The 16,268-nt window shown below is 42.5% G+C and overlaps 1 protein-coding gene across 4 annotated transcripts in view; it reads left to right on the plus strand.

The window, feature by feature from the left end:
• CSGALNACT2 (chondroitin sulfate N-acetylgalactosaminyltransferase 2) overlaps positions 1 to 16,268 on the plus strand; it is a 51,825-nt gene that overhangs the window by 20,820 nt on the left and 14,737 nt on the right. For all 4 annotated transcript variants that reach the window (XM_061634948.1, XM_061634947.1, XM_061634945.1 and 1 more), the window contains exons 4-6: positions 9,694 to 9,910; positions 10,442 to 10,543; positions 11,926 to 12,104. In XM_061634948.1, the coding sequence (XP_061490932.1) occupies positions 9,694 to 9,910; positions 10,442 to 10,543; positions 11,926 to 12,104 (498 nt within the window). The remainder of the gene's footprint in view (positions 1 to 9,693; positions 9,911 to 10,441; positions 10,544 to 11,925; positions 12,105 to 16,268) is intronic.

A 16,268-nucleotide genomic window follows, 5' to 3' on the forward strand; every position in this document is an offset into this window, starting at 1 on the left:
GAGCCCTACTTAGAGATACCAGGGACTGAACCTGGGACCAATTGATCTGAGTTACAGCCCTCCCAGCCAGTACTGGTATTTAGCTGAAAAAACTAGGTAGTGCTATGCTGAAAATTTCACCTGCATTTTTTCAACCATTCTCTGTCAGAAGAAATTGCTTTTGAAAATGATCAAAAAAATTGGTAAAGTTTTTGGGCAAAATTGGGTCTTTGTCCTTGCTTATATTATTTTTGAGGTGACCAAGCAGTATTTGTGAGTGTCGTTCCTTTCATCCTACAAATCATCTCTCTGGTGGTCTGCACTTTGCAGCTTTCTTGGGTGTCCATATTTCAAGTAAATCCCATGGGAAGACGATATGAGGTAAATCTTCCCACGGGCCTTTTTCATGTCAAGAGGCTTGCAAAGAGCTGGAGAAATGTTTATAGGAAAGAAAAACATATATACCATCCTTGGCCACCTTGCAACAAAAAAATAAGCTCAAAACCCTGCACCTACCAAAATAAAAAAGAAATTCTCAAAAACCCTGAGAATGAGGCAGAAAAATGGTAACTTCTTTCTCAAAGGAAGAAAACCAGAGAAATTGGAGGACAAATTTCAGCACAGCACTAAAACCAGGTATATACTGAACTGCAGAGGTTAAATCTCCCCTCCTGGTTAACTCCAGTTCAATGCTCTTTCCTTCTTCCCTGCTTCCCCCAGTCCATCAACAGATCACATAGTTTTAAAATCATGAGTTGGCAGCTATGCTTCAATAAGTCTCAAGCTGAACAGGCCTGTAGTGGGGAAATGGGTTATTTTTTGGGGTTGTAACTCATTTCCCCACAATACAGTTCTTTTTTTTAGTGTAGTCTGATGGAACACATATTGGTGATCCTAGATTTAGTGTACTTGAAATTTCCATTTGAGTTTCAAAATTCATACAGTGTGCACCCTATAAATCAAGAGTAGAAAACTGCTGTGACCATACCTGACTGGTGCATGAAACACCCACTTGTTTTGGAATCTTTAGAGTCAATTATTTTTGGTCTCCCAAGAAGTTTACCATGGTGGTTTCACTTAATTGTTAATTCTTCAGGCAGAAAGAAAGTTATATTTTGTTTGGATGCCATGTTATTGTTTCCAGAATACAGACATAAATATGGCAGTAATTTCTTAGACTCATTGAAAATGTTCATGTCTAAGATTGCCTTGAGACAGTCATTTTCAAGATGTCACACCACAGTGGTAAGTACTTTTTTTGCATCTGCTTTATCTTTGTAATCATGTGTAATTGTGCAGTTTTGTGAGTAGCTATTTAAACCTTCAGGTGTTGATATTTATTTGCTTCACTCATATCTGAAGGATCCCATGTTGGCTTGCTGTTGTATTTATTTGTAATGTATAGGAAGTGCTTTGAATTTCCATAAAGCACACTGTAAATATTAGTGCTTAGAAATGCAGCTTGCTTAAAGAGTAATGCCTCAAGAGCAGAAAGAACATGTTCCTTTCATAACCACGTTTCTTCATAGTTGGATTATAGATGCTGTTGAATCATTCTGCAACACTTAAAGGAAAATAGCTTTGGCCAGTAAATCATTAGTAGGTTAGTAGCTGGCCACAGTAATATAGCATCACTTCCTTTTGGTACATTTCTTGTTTTTTAAGGCCGTTACTCTGCAGCTTTGTAAGGATGAGGAAATAGCGCTGGCTAAACTGCTGTTTTGGCCAGCCAACAGAAGACTTTTGGTCAGAGTTGAGCAACTATGGCAACCAGTGACTAAATCTTCCCCTCTTAATATGTTGTTCCCTTTGATTTCAGCATCTTGTATATCTAGTCATTTCATAAAAATTGCAGTTTGGTTAGCTTGCATGAATGAAGTATTTTTCCAGATTTATTCGGATGCATTGCTAGATATTCTTGCCTACAATATCTTGGTTTCTTTTTTTAACAGATCTGTTAAAAGAGCCAAATTAAAAGTTGTTAATCACAGTTGTTACGAATTATGCTCACCACAGCTGCAGTGAACAATAACCCCAAAACAGATTTTTAAGAATAAAATTGCTGTCTTGGTATCAGAATATCAATTTTTTAGTAAGCAGAGGAGTGCAGTTTAAAAAAAACCCAGTTGAGATTATCACTTAATTGTGATTTTGTCTATTAAGCTTGAAGATATGGAGAAACTGAATTAAGGTAAAACCATAAGGTGTGAACAGACTTAAGATCTGAAGATACATTCATGTGAATTGTAAATGTCATTCTGGTGGAGCGATGCCAGTATGCATAACAGCAGCACATGTTGGCTACTCTGTGACCACTCAGCAAGACAGAAATCTCTTGAGAATTTGGCCAGATGCAGCAGGATTCCAATCAAGAGTAATTGCTGTGGCTTCCCTCCCCCGAATTCAGTACTACTCCTCTTAAACTTATAAACAGGATGGTAGTTGCATAAACTGACTATTTCGTGGCAGAATTTGTTTACTCAGCCACAAAATAAAGTAAAATTGTCTTCATTTCAAAAAAATGATTGCAGTCTAACATTAGTGTTGCTAATTTGGCCATTATACCACATCTGAGAATCCTAGCCACTTCACAAAAACAGCTTGTGACATTCTTCAATTATATGGTAAAAACTTGAAAGTTACAAAGTTTACTGTGTTCTCCCCTGCCTCACTTTTTTTTAAACAAAAGGAATAGGAATGATCAGTGAGGGAGCAGAACAGGAATTTCTTGAGCAATGGAAAGACATCAATAAATCCAGTGGTACATGCACAATTTAGGCTAACATGGGCTACCACTTGAGGTAGTCCAGCAAACATTGGGATTGTGTGTTTATGCTTCTTCCCATTAGTTACTATGCCAGACAGAATATGTTGCAATGTGTGATGGAAATGATCATGGATAGGAAAGAGTTATTGCGGCTGCTGTTGAGCTTTTCAAAACACGTATACAGTATATATTTACTTTCCAGACTAGCTCCTAGGCAGTTCACAACCATTATAAACGGCATAAAAATAATTTTAAAAGTTTGGGGGCTGTCTTTCTACCTCCAATACGTTAAGAAGCTGTTACTGTGCAGTCGTATGTGTTATGGAAGAATAGCCTAGGAATTATTCAGTGCGAGGTAACATTATTGGGTTGTGGTGTTGTTGTTGTTTGCAGAAATGTTTGCAATCTCTCTAGCAAATTATATTTAAAACTCTTGGACTTAAAAATGGGTTTATATACAGAGTCCGTTGCTCATCTTGGACTCATTCAGGTTGAACAGCCATTTAGTGTTGTCATTTCCCTAGATGGACGCTCTATTACCAAGACTGCTATTTGAGGTGGGAGCAAAAGCAATGCAAGTGGTTAACCTGTTGCAAGGATGGTAACTTGCCTGGTTTTCAGATATGCAGGGGTTTCATTTGCAGTGCTGTAATATCTACTCAGGTGAAAGCCCCAGTGAGCTCAAGTCTTCTGAGTAGACATTATAGGATTGTGCTGCAGTCAGTTCAGTGGGACTTTCTCCCACTAGATCACAGTCCTAGTAATTTTTTTAACTCTAAGTTGACTTGACAATTTTAGTATCCACAAATGCGAGATATGGCAAATGCTTTTAAGTTAAACCAAAACTACATCCATTTACTCCCAGGTAAGTGTGTTTTGGATTGCACCCTTAGAATGTTTTAAGAATTAAATATGTTTTGCTTGAGGATTCCTATCTGCTTCCTCACTGGCTATCATGTTGTTCTATAAACTCAGTCACCTGCTTTGCAGCTTGTGGATCTTAGTTATATATGGTGCATCCCTGCATGCTTGCTTTCTTTTGAAAGTACTTGGTTGAATATCTTCATTTTAAGGCCTTCAGGAAACATCCATGAATTACATTGGCTATAAATATATTAGTGTATATCAAGACACCAAGGCCAGGTGTGCTGAAGAGAAAGGACGGCTAAATGCTTTGGAAATGTTTTTTAAAAGACCTGAATGCAACTCATTCCCAGCCACTTAATTATTTTGGCAGGGGCAATGTAGCCTAGTCCACAGTGGGCTGAGTAACTGAACAGAGCTTTGACATTAATAGTCTTGGCTAGATTTGTAGAAACCCAAGCTGCACTGGTGACTTACACTCCAGCAGCTATGCATGAGAATTCTGTTTAGTCATGGAGAACAATGATCTGCTGAGAATCTCTGTACCTCTGGATGTTTATGCCCACGTTCAACTTGATTTTATGCATGCTTCCTTGGCAGCACGTACCTCAGACTTCTGTGGGTCTTAGTCATAGGGAACCTTGCATAGGATTGTAATCTTTAAGTATTCAGCCCTTTGAAATTGCTAGTATAGAAAGACAGATGGTGTCTTTATGCTTGTCATTCCATTGGATTTTTAACCTTTAATGGTATATAGTTTAAGCAATAAGAAAATAAAAAGAAAAAAGAGACAGTCAATGAATATTTAAAATGATTTGTATCATTTGTATCATTGTTTGCTCATAGCAAACAGTGGCATTGTCAGGTTTAAAGGGGGAATGGAATGAGCAAGTTCCATTTTCATATTGTCCATCTCCCCCCAAAAAAGTGAGAAAAGGTATCCTTTTTCTAATTTGTTTCCCAGCACTTTTAAAAGAGGAAATGTTGTATTTTGAAAAGATTAGAAAAGGGACCCTCCATTCATTCCCTTTTCTACTGCGTGCCTGGTCAGTCTTATTAAATTGTGGTGGTAGCAGCAGCAGTTGCCACAATGCTGCAACTTTTCTTTTTAAAAACTTTTTACAGGGTGGATGTGAAGTCCCAGACTGTTGCCGTTTTAATTTCTCAGAGACGCTTGGGGGAATTAAAGATGGCAGGTACAACTATCTAAAGCTTTACTGAAGTACTTGCCATGCAATTTTTTTTCAAGACAATGTTGCAGTGATTACTGCTGTAGCACTATCATTTGGGCCTCTCCAACCCTAGCAGTATCACTGATGAGTCCCTCCTCCCCCTGGAGAACATTTGGCAAAATGATCCTTCCAACTTGGCCACCCACAAATACGGTGTAGAGTTTTGGGAGGCCATTTTTGCTCAGCTCTGTGAAAAGCTGTTCCCTTAAACTTATTCTTTCCAGACCAGCAAATTTATTTATTTATTTTTATTTATTTGTTGAATTTCTATACCGCCCGACTAGCATAGCTCTCTGGGCGGTGTACAACAGAGGAATATAAATATACACAATAAAATCTAATAATTCGGTGCAAGGAACATGTATGTAGGCATCCACAAATCTAAAATCAGTTAAACATATTTAAAAGACTAAAATAGACTAAAATGCCTGAGAAAAGAGGAAGGTTTTAACTTGGCGCCGAAAAGATAACAATGTCGGCGCCAAGCACACCTCATCGGGAAGACTATTCCACAGTTCGGGGGCCACCACTGAGAAAGCCCTAGTTCTTGTTATCATCCTCCGAGCTTCCCTATGAGTCGGAACTCGGAGGAGGGCCTTCGATGTGGAACGTAGTGTACGGGCAGGTTCATATCGAGAGAGGCGTTCCAGCAGGTATTGTGGTCCTGCGCCGTATAAGGCTTTATAGGTTAAAACCAGCACTTTAAATCTGGCCCGGAAGCATATTGGTAGCCAGTGCAAGCGGGCCAGAACAGGTGTTATGTGTTCAGACCGCTTGGTCCTCGTTATCAGTCTGGCCGCCGCATTCTGCACAAGCTGTAGCTTCCGAACCGTCTTTAAAGGCAGCCCTACATAGAGCGCATTGCAGTAATCCAATCGAGAGGTTACCAGAGCATGGACAACTGAGGTGAGGTCCTCCCTGTCCAGATAGGGACGTAGCTGGGCTACCAACCGAAGTTGGTAGAACGCATTCCGTGCCACTGAGGCTACTTGAGCCTCGAGTGACAGGGAAGGATCTAAAAATACTCCCAAACTACGAACCCGCTCCTTCAGGGGGAGTGTAACCCTGTCCAGAACAGGGTGGACATCCACCATCTGATCAGAGAAACCTCCCACCAACAGCATCTCAGTCTTGTCTGGATTGAGCCTCAGTTTGTTAGCTCTCATCCAGTCCATTATCGCAGCCAGGCAACGGTTCAGCACATTGACAGCCTCACCTGAAGAAGATGAAAAGGAGAAGTAGAGCTGTGTGTCATCAGCGTACTGATGGCTACGCACTCCAAAACTCCGGATGACTGCACCCAGCGGCTTCATGTAGATGTTAAAAAGCATGGGAGACAAAACCAACCCCTGCGGGACTCCACATTGGAGAGCCCACGGTGTCGAGCAATGTTCCCCCAGCACTACCTTCTGGAGACGACCCACCAAGTAGGAGCGGAACTATTGCCAAGCTGTACCTCCAATTCCCAACTCCGCGAGCCTCTCCAGAAGGATACCATGGTCGATGGTATCAAAGGCCGCTGAGAGATCAAGGAGAATCAACAGAGTAACACTCCCTCCGTCCCTCTCCCGACATAGGTCATCATACAGGGCGACCAAGGCTGTCTCGGTGCCAAAACTGGGCCTAAAACCCGATTGAAATGGATCTAGATAATCAGTTTCATCCAATAGCGCCTGGAGCTGGCCAGCAACCACTCGCTCCAAGATCTTGCCCAGGAATGGAACATTCGCGACTGGTCTATAGCTATTAAGATTTTCAGGGTCCAAGGAGGATTTTTTCAGAAGTGGTCTCACTACCGCCTCTTTCAGACGGCCAGGGACCACTCCCTCTCGTAAAGAGGCATTTATCACTTCCCTGGCCCAGCCGGCTGTTCCAACCCTGCTAGTTTTTATAAGCCAAGAGGGGCAAGGATCTAGAGCAGAAGTGGTCGCACGCACCTGTCCAAGCACCTTGTCCACGTCCTCGAGCTGAACCAACTGAAACTCATCCAGTAAAACATGACAAGACTGTGCTCCGGACACCTCATTCGGATCAACTGCTGTAACTCAAAGGCTCAGTTTGAGCAGCATTTATTAAACTTCTTCAAAGGACAATATTATTTGTTCAGTTCAATTGGAGTGGTGAAACTTTTTGGTTTCCACCTTGTGGGCCAGGTTTGACTGGTCAGCGGGGCAATCTACCTGTCAATCACAGATGGGTTGCAAACATCCATTCTGACAGGGACTGTTCCATCACTCAGCAATGAGGATATAGGTGCTTGTTTTGCAGGGCTGTTTGAAGCATTCCACCACTCCAATTAAAGTAGGGGAGACTGCTTCAAAGAGTACTTCCTTTAAGACAGGCTGCATGATCCAATACTTAGGCAGGAATGTGGGGACTGTCTTAAAGCAAGAGTTCTTTGAAGCAGCAATCTTTAAAGGGGGGAAGGGAAGAGCAATGCAAAACACTTTAAGACAGTTCCCCTGCTCCTGTCTCTGCATGAGAGTGCACAGACTGTTTTAAAGCAAGCACTGTTTGGTTGAATCAGTTTTCCCCCACTTCGAAGATTGCTCCAGCAGTCTTTAAAGGGGGAAGGGGCAAAACTGCTTCAAAGAGTGGTGCAAAACAAATGCATATTTCTTCATCACTAAGCAACAGAGCAGTCCTTGTCAGAGCTGATGTCAGCAAGCAGACATTGGCTCTAGCAGGGACTGCTCTGCCACATAGTGTCGGAGAAAAAACAGGCCTGCTTGTTTTTGCTGCATGCGCTGCAACAGCAAACAGACCTGGCTTTTTTGGAAAGCCTGACCTACATTGATCCTTTTCTGAAATGGAAGGTGTCAGGGCAGGATGAGTTATCCAAGGAGGGCTCACCAGTCAGCTGATGTCACCAGTGATGTTAGCTGATGGGTGGATGGCCATGCTTTGGGGAAAATGGCCTTTGGTGCCTTGGACCCCCGGTGGGCCAAGATTGGCCCATGGGCTGGCGGTTCCCTACCCCAGAGTGAATTCTACTGCAGTGGATTTTCTATCAAAGAAATCAATGGAGAGGTGGTGGTGGTTGTTTGATTTATATCCCGCCCTTCTTCCCAGCAGGAGATAGTTACCTCTTGCAATGGGTGGGTTTTCAGGCCGACTATAGGAAATAGTTTGTTATTGTTTGTTGTCAGTATAATCTATAGATGTTGTTTGGAGGCAATACAGGTTTATTGTAGATTGCCTAATCTATTATCCTTTAGTGCAGGGCTTCTGATTGCTTGTATATTACATTAAGGATATGGGAGCTACCTCTTCTCTTTCCCTATCCCCTCCTAACTGAATGAATTCTGTTCAGCAAGTCTTCATTAAGCCTAAAGAATTGGCAGCTTTTTTCAAAGAGATATTGCAAATGGGCATTTCAATAACTAAATCAAAGATTACCAGCCAATACTTTATAAAAACTTAATTTGTCAGCGTTTATAAAAGCTTCCTTGAGAACATGATGTTGCCAAGAGGCACGCTAGAATTTTAAACACATACAAATTTATTCTACGAAAGTCAGCAAACTGATGTTAAAGTATTGATCTTCTTGAAAGTCCTTAGTGTAGGACTTGACCTACTAAGCATCTTAATCTGCCAATAAAATTCTTCAATACATAATGAAGGAATGTGCTTGACTTTCATTTTGAACATTGGTTAATGTAGGGTGTTCTCTCTCTCTCTCTCTCTCTCTCTCTCTCTCTCTCTCTCTCTCTCTCTCTCTCTCTCTCTCTGCAAAGTGGAATTTATGATATTATTTAAATTTACAAATATTATTGTGTGGTTGTTGAATACTTACGCAAGTTTTTGTTTTAGTTTTTTGTTTCTTACAAATATTTCCCAACATAAAACCAATGCCACCTTACAATAATCAATTTTAAGTTTCAGTGTTTCAAAATAAAATATTCCATAGAATGAAATTACAGTGTACCATTTGTAATTCAGTAATATGAGAGCATTGGTCACAGGTCTGATTACTGTTGCAAGGCACTGTATATCCTGCCCTTCCTTCCAGTAGGAGCCCAGGCTGACAAACAAAACATCTTTAAAAACATATTAACATAAACCATCTTTTTAAAAAAGCTTTAAAAACATTTTTAAAAGCAATTCCAACATAGACGTAGACTGGGATAAGGTCTTTACTTAAAAGGCTCATTGAAAGGGGAACGTCTTCAGTAGGCGCCGAAAAGATAACAGAGATGGTGCCTGTTAATATTTAAGGGGAGGGAATTCTAAAGGGTAGATGCCGCTACACTAAAGGCCCACTTCCTATGTTGTGCAGAATGGACCTCCTGATAAGATGGTATATTCAGAAGGCCCTCACCTGCAGAGCAAAGTGATTGACTGAGTATATAAGGGTAAGACAATCTTTCAGGAATCATTTCAGTATCAGCTCAGCTGCATAGGGCTTTGCTCACCAAAACCAGAACCTTGAACTTGGTCTGTTGCTAATGGAGAGCCATATATAACTTGGCTAGCATTTTCAGAGCAGGAGAAATGCTTTGGTTTATGGTGATGTTGCAGAAATAGTTGTCTTGTAGAACTGGATCATTGTTCCATCTACTCTAACTTGCAGGAGGTTGCCCAAGCATTTGACTAAGGTCGTTACCCATCTCTGTATCAGAAATCCTTTAAGTGGAAATACTAGGTATTGAATTTGGGACTTTGTGTGAAGATGGTGCTCTGGGGGTCCATTCTCATCTCCAGCGTTGAGATGTGTTTTTTTAAGCGCAATGTACTTGCCTGAGCACCAACCTGAATCTTGACATATTCAATAATTCCGGAAGCAGCAGACTTTGTCATTGAGTTGAAAATCTGTGACTGAATCAATTCCTTCTGTAAATTGTTCTTAAGGTTATTACCGTACAGAGAGAGACAAAGGGACACAATATGAATTGTTCTACAAGAAGGCAGATGGTATGGAATACAGGCATGTCACACTGTTTCGTCCATTTGGGCCTCTCATGAAAGTGAAGAGTGAAACTGTTGACAGCTCCAGGTCGATAATAAACATTGTTGTTCCCCTTGCTGGAAGGACAGAAGTTTTTGCACAGTTCATGCAAAACTTCAGGTGAGTGCTTCAGAAATAGGCCTATAGCATCTCAGGCAGTCATTTTCTGGAATATAAAATAAGTGAATCTTCCAGTGGAACAGTTAAGCCAACTGTTACGCTTAGTAGTATTGTAGAACACTGGTATTTCTAGTGTCTTATTTGAAGAAGCATCTTCTCAGTTAAAAATTTGAGGCGCCTTTTCGTATCCGAAGTACATGCTAGAGTGCAAAATGTGACTATAGATTCCTGGAGCATTTGGTACCTGAAATATAATGGATCAGAGTGCTAGCTTGGACACTTAATTCCATCTCCAAAAAACAGTAATGGAATGAAGGCGCAAAGGATGAATGGATTGCAGTTGTTTGTCATTCAGTTGCAACAGACTTTACACCTATAAGAGTTTAGTGCGAGATAGCACAGTAACTTGGTGATTGGTAAGATTGGTAAGATTGGTAAGGTTGTAAGAGGTAGATGTGCTGTTTTTAAATACAACCACCACCACCCCTTGTTACGCTATTGCAATACTGAGCATTTACTTTGTTTCTCCAGGGAAGTGTGCATTAATCAAGACAAATGGATTCACCTCACTGTTGTATATTTTGGTCACGAGGGGCTTTCTGAAGTCAAGAGCATCTTGGAATCAGTTGCTAGGTGAGTGGAAAAAGTTCAGGCATGTGATTATGTAACATACAAAGCAGCAATTAGCTGATGTAATGATAGGATGCTCTTGCTGGATCAGGAAAAGGGTTGTGAAGACTGGGTGGGGCAAGTGGGAAACCTTAAAGAAAAGCTCATCAATGTTATTACTTTACATTTTAGTGAGTGAGTAGCAAAAGCTTTTTATTCCATTTTTTAATTCATATTTGATTTTTTAAAAATGTATATCCCACCATTTCAGCAAACCATACCAAACATAAATCAACCCAAAGACCTCAGACAGGAATAAACATAGTCCCTGTTAAACAAAAGCAGCAACCAGCAAAAATAACCCAAACTCAATAGTAGCACAAATAATCAGTATAGCCAGCCATCACCAAAAGCTTCCCCAAATATTGTTGCCCAGTGGTGGAACACTAATAGCGATGAACATCTCTGGGGAAAGCAATTCGCAGTGACTGTGCAGGAACTAAAACAGCCCTACCTTTCATGGCCACCCACTGAGGCTTGGTTAGCAGGACAACAAAATTCAGGATCTCTGATTTTGACTAGAGCACACAAATCTCTAGAGGTTGACTTGGGGTGCTCAGTCCTACAGTTCCCATCTAGTGAGAAATGATGGTGTGTGCATTAAACAAGTATGGTATGGGGACACCTTTGTGCTGTTCTCCATATTTACTGACTTAATCAATTCTTTAATGGAGCTATTAGAATTATAGACTTTCAGGTGCACTCTTAAGATCTGCTCACGTGCCAAATTTTTATTCAGCTTAAAAATATCCTTAATAGGGAGAAATTTTAAATGACAAAATAGAGAATGATAAGCGCTCAAAGAAGTTCTCGTGTTTCTTTGGTTGTATGTTCAAAACATGTTCTATCGTGGTAGACTTGGGAGGTGGGATAGCATTAACATGCTTAAAAATTCACAGCAAACTTAATAGTAAGCCAGTTGCTATAGTTTTTCTTGAAACCCTTTAATTTAGAGGTAGAAATAAAATCTTGCTAGATTTTGATCCTAAATATTTCTGTGGTGTATCTGGATGCAGCTCTTTATGCAAGAAATAGATGCAGTATGGCAACTTAAAATTAAAAATGTATTGACCTGCCAAGAAGGCTTTAGATAGGCTACCACAGGCAGTTCCAAAGGTCAAGTGCCACTGCAGAGAACACTTTAATTTGGCGCTTAGTTTTCCTCACTTCAAACAGAATCCAACAGAAACTTCTCCCAATTGGCAGCATCCATCAATTCAAAAGCTACTCCATAAAAGAGGTTGGGTCCTGACTGAAGCGTAGGTTGCCAAGCTGAAACTGATGTGTCATGAACTGAAAATTTTAATATCACTGTTTTCATGTCCCCCCCCCCTTTTTTTTTTTAGAGAGGCTAACTTTCATAATTACACTCTGGTTTCTTTGAATGAAGAATTCAATCGTGGCCGAGGACTAGATGTGGGTGCTAGAGCCTGGGAAAAAGGCGAAGTGTTGATGTTCTTCTGCGATGTTGATATTTATTTCACAGCTGAGTTCTTAAATAGCTGCCGCTTGAATGCTGAGCCAGGTATGTTCCTAAATTCCTGAAGTCAGCAGAGTCAGTTGATGCTTCCACAAAATGGAAGCACTACAAGTCTCACCAGCCCAGCCAAGTCTTTTCCATTGGCTCCATCTACTGAATACTCCTTCTGTCTGCTCTGCCCCTGCTATCATCCATAATAGTTAAATGGGACGAAACAGTTCAAAGGCAGGATGCCTCCATGTACCAGATGCTGGGGACAAATGGGAAGGCTATTGCCTTCCTGCATTGCTTGTATATTTCCTAATGGCTACTACTAGAAACGTAATGTTGCACTAGATGGGAAAAGATTATTTGTCCAGTACTGGAATACCTGAGTATAAAACAAAAGACGGGGATTGAATGCTCGGTAGGGGAAGGGCTGTAGGTCAGACATAGAACAATTTACTTTGGCCGCAGAAGGCCCCAGGTTCAATCCCCAGCATCTCCAGGTAGGACTGAGAATGTCCCCTATCTGAACCTGGAGAGCGACTGTCAGTGGAGACAATACTGGGCTAGATGGACCAATGGTCTGACTTGTATCTGGCAGTTTCTTATGTTCCAGTCTTCTAAGTCTTTCTGCCTAGCATCTCACCCCCATTTCTCCTTCATAAAGTTCACTTCCTTTTGCTCTGTTTTCCACCCCAAAATGCATTATTTCTCTTCTCTGAAGAAAAAATCCCTGTTTTTCTCATACCAGCCACAAGTTCCCTCTCATTGAGCCTTTTAATTCATCTCTGCTGATGCAATGCCTCTGTTTCAAGCTCCTCCTTCAGCTTCAAATGGTGTAAGATCAAAGGTATATGATTTTAAAGATGGGCAGCTACTGCCCAGTTAACAGCTTCATACTGTGATGAGTGCCTCCATCACTCCGCCTTCCTCCATGGCTCATGACTGCCCAAGATTATAGGTGTCCTATGTGGTGCTTCCAGTTTGTCAGTAGTGGCAGGCAGGCAGGGAGCAACCCCATTGGGTAGCTTTATACTGGCGCTGCAACTTCTTCATTAGGTCTTGACTAATTATACAGCCATGAGAGTGGCTGTATACTGTAGTCAGCATGGATATTTTGCATTCCGCAATGTTAAAATGAAAATAACCCCCATGCCATTTTGATGCTTCTTATGAGCTCATTTCAAAACAAAACCTTGCAAAACTTATAGTCCTGAACTCAGAAATGCTTGCTTAAGAACCCTCTAAATTTTCATGTTGTGATACACAAAACAGTCAGAGAATCAAGAGTTCAAAGTGTAAAAAGAGAGAGAGAGAGAGAAACCAGACCCCTTTTGGACTTTTTTCTGTCAGAGTTCTCATAATTTGTTGAAATGAACTAAAAATCAGCAATGTTCACAGAGTACCTGTAATCCTATTACTGACCTTCATCTTCTGCAGTTTAAAAGTTAAAAAATGCCTGGCTGATTTTTAATTAATTTAAGAAATTTAACACTGAAGTCTATTATAATGTCAGGCATGCTCAGTAAGCACCAACTGTCAGGGTTCTAAAAGCCAGACTAACAGCTGTTTGGCTTGGCTAATTAGGGGGCCACGCCCAAGCTTTATTTCACTTTAGGCAGTCATGGCTTCCTCCAAAGAATCCTGGAAAGTGTAGTTTGTGATGAGTGGTAAGAGTTGTTAATAAACTCCTATTCCCCTGACAGGGCTCCAGTGGCCAGAGTGGTTTAACAGTCACCACTCTGTGAGGGGAACAGGGCATCTCCTAGCAACTCTCAGCACCCTTCACTAACTACAATTTCCAGGAGTCTTTGGGAGAAGCCGTGACTGTCTAAAGCAGCCTTTTCCAACCAGTGTGCCTCCAGATGTTGTTGGACCACAGCTCCCATCAGCCTCAGCCAGCATTGCCAATGGCTGAGGCTGATGGGAGTTGTGGTCCAACAACATCTGGAGGCACACCGGTTGGGAAAGGCTGGTCTAAAGGGAAATAAAGATCTGATGTAGATGTGGCCAGTGACACCTTTGGTTGAAATTTGCGGGGGAGACTACATGTGCCTGCTGTAGAATAAAAAGGTGGGGGAAACGCTGAAAAAGGATGATACTGTTCACAGTGTTTTCCTTTTAGAAAAGGAAGGGGCTTCCCCTCTGCCCAATGCCCACCCATCCAATGCTCTCCTCCCCCTCCCTTTCCTGCCCTCCCCTCCCTGCCCCTCCCTCAAGTCAGTTTTACCTATCCTAACCATGATTGCACAGCAGTAGATCCCATTGAACTCAATGAGCTTGCAAATGACCAAACCTGCCCTCCCCTCCTCCTCCAATTGCCTCCCTTTTGCCCCTCCCCCTCCTTCCCCTCTCCCCCATTCCTCCTTCCCCCTACACTACACTCCCCCTTCTCCTCCCCCGTCAGTTTTACCTATCCTAGCCATGATTGCATGGGAGTAAATCCCACTGAACTCAATAAGCATGAAAAAGATCAGACCTGCCTTTCCCCTCCTTCCTCTCTCCTTTTCCTTCCTCCTCCCTTCTTCCTCTCCTCTCTTCTCCTCTCCTCCCCTCTTCTTTCCTCCTCCTCCCCTGCCCACTCCAGGCCTCCCTCCCCATGGTCAGTTTTACCTATCCTAAGCATGATTGCAGGGGAGTAAATCACACTGAACTCAGTATACATGCAAATGATCAAACCTGGCCTCCCCCTCCTGCCTGCTCCCCTCCCCCTCTTCCCCTTCCCATTGCCCCATAGTCAGTTTCACCTATCTTAAGCATGATTGCAGGGGAGTAAACCCCACTGAACTCAATGAACATGCAAATGATCAATCCATTCTCAGCAAATTTGCACAGGATCCCATTTCTTACCTACCCGATTAAAAAGCAGAGAAATTCACTAATATGTAAAAACCTTGCAGTTTTAAGAACATACCTATAGCCCCCAGATACTTCTATCAAACTTTAAAAAGCAGGGAAATTGAGCGGCTATAGTGAATGCACTAGGTGAGCAGGAGACCTGATCTCTCTGAGATATTGCACTGCCCTCAAATTTGTAAAAATGCAAACACAATTTGAATTGGTCTTTCACAGTCCATTCCACTTCCTGTGTAGCTTGGAAGAATTTGGTAACGTGTCTCTGAGCATATGGTGAGTGGTGGCAACACCTGCAATCAGCCCAAAGAATAGAAAGAAGACATGTGCTGTGCTGATCTTGTTTTAGCAGGGAGGGAGCAACAATATTAAGAGTTGATACCATTCAGATAGTCACTTTAAATACGTTTGATTTACTTTTCAATTTTAGTGAAGTTTCCTATACTAAACCATTTTCTTTTATTTCCTTTTCTGTGAATATGTGAAGTACAGCAACACTTTGCAACACTAAAAAAAAGCTCTGAAAACAATTGTGGAATAATGGCACTGACTATTGCGGCCTATTGCCGAAATAAAACACAAACACCATTCATTGGGTTAAATCATGGGCCACTTTATTAAACGGAATCAATTGGAATAATGAACCTGCAGAGGGGAAATCAAGTGCGGGAGCATTCTGATGATCCAGGCAAAGCCTGCTTGCAGCCATAGGGCGATCAAACCTTGCCTGAGCCCGGGGCTGCCCTGTGCCAGACCCCCAGCTCAGGCCACACCCAGAAGATGTGTAGGGGGTCCAACCCGCATCACCGCCCCCCGGAGCCGTGAAACTCCGAGCGGATGAGGCACGTTGGCCCCAAAGGCGGCCCGTGTTCTGCCCCCCGGGCCGTATAGCCCTGAGCTGCAGGCCCCCGGACCGCCAATCGCCCCCAAAGGTGCCTAAAGGTGTCACCTAGCTGCCCTTTCCCTTTAAACCTTTTCCCGCACTTCTTTGCCACAAGTGACCGTTGACATATTGAAGCTAAAAACACACCAATCAGCCTATTAACCCCAAAGGCACCCGTGCTAACCCTTGACCCGTCCCCCCAACCACAGTGTGGAGTAGGCAAAAGAAACCTGCCAGCAAAGCGAGGCAGGCAGGCCAAAAATTCCTAGTCGGCCCCGTAGCGACCAAATGAATCACACTGCAGTAGAGGGAGGGTCGGGCGGGCGCCGCCAAAATTCAAAGGAGGGCGGGAGGCTGGTGGAGTGGCCTTAAATGGCCTTCAGCTGCCCCGCCTCCTTACTGTGCGTCACGACGGCGCGCTGGCGCGCCACGTGCGCACGGACACACCCTTGATGGCGGCCTGGCTTCGGCAGCAGCCGCAAACACGC

This window comes from Rhineura floridana, chromosome 7 (assembly GCF_030035675.1).
Source record: "Rhineura floridana isolate rRhiFlo1 chromosome 7, rRhiFlo1.hap2, whole genome shotgun sequence".
Lineage (NCBI taxonomy): Eukaryota > Metazoa > Chordata > Lepidosauria > Squamata > Rhineuridae > Rhineura > Rhineura floridana.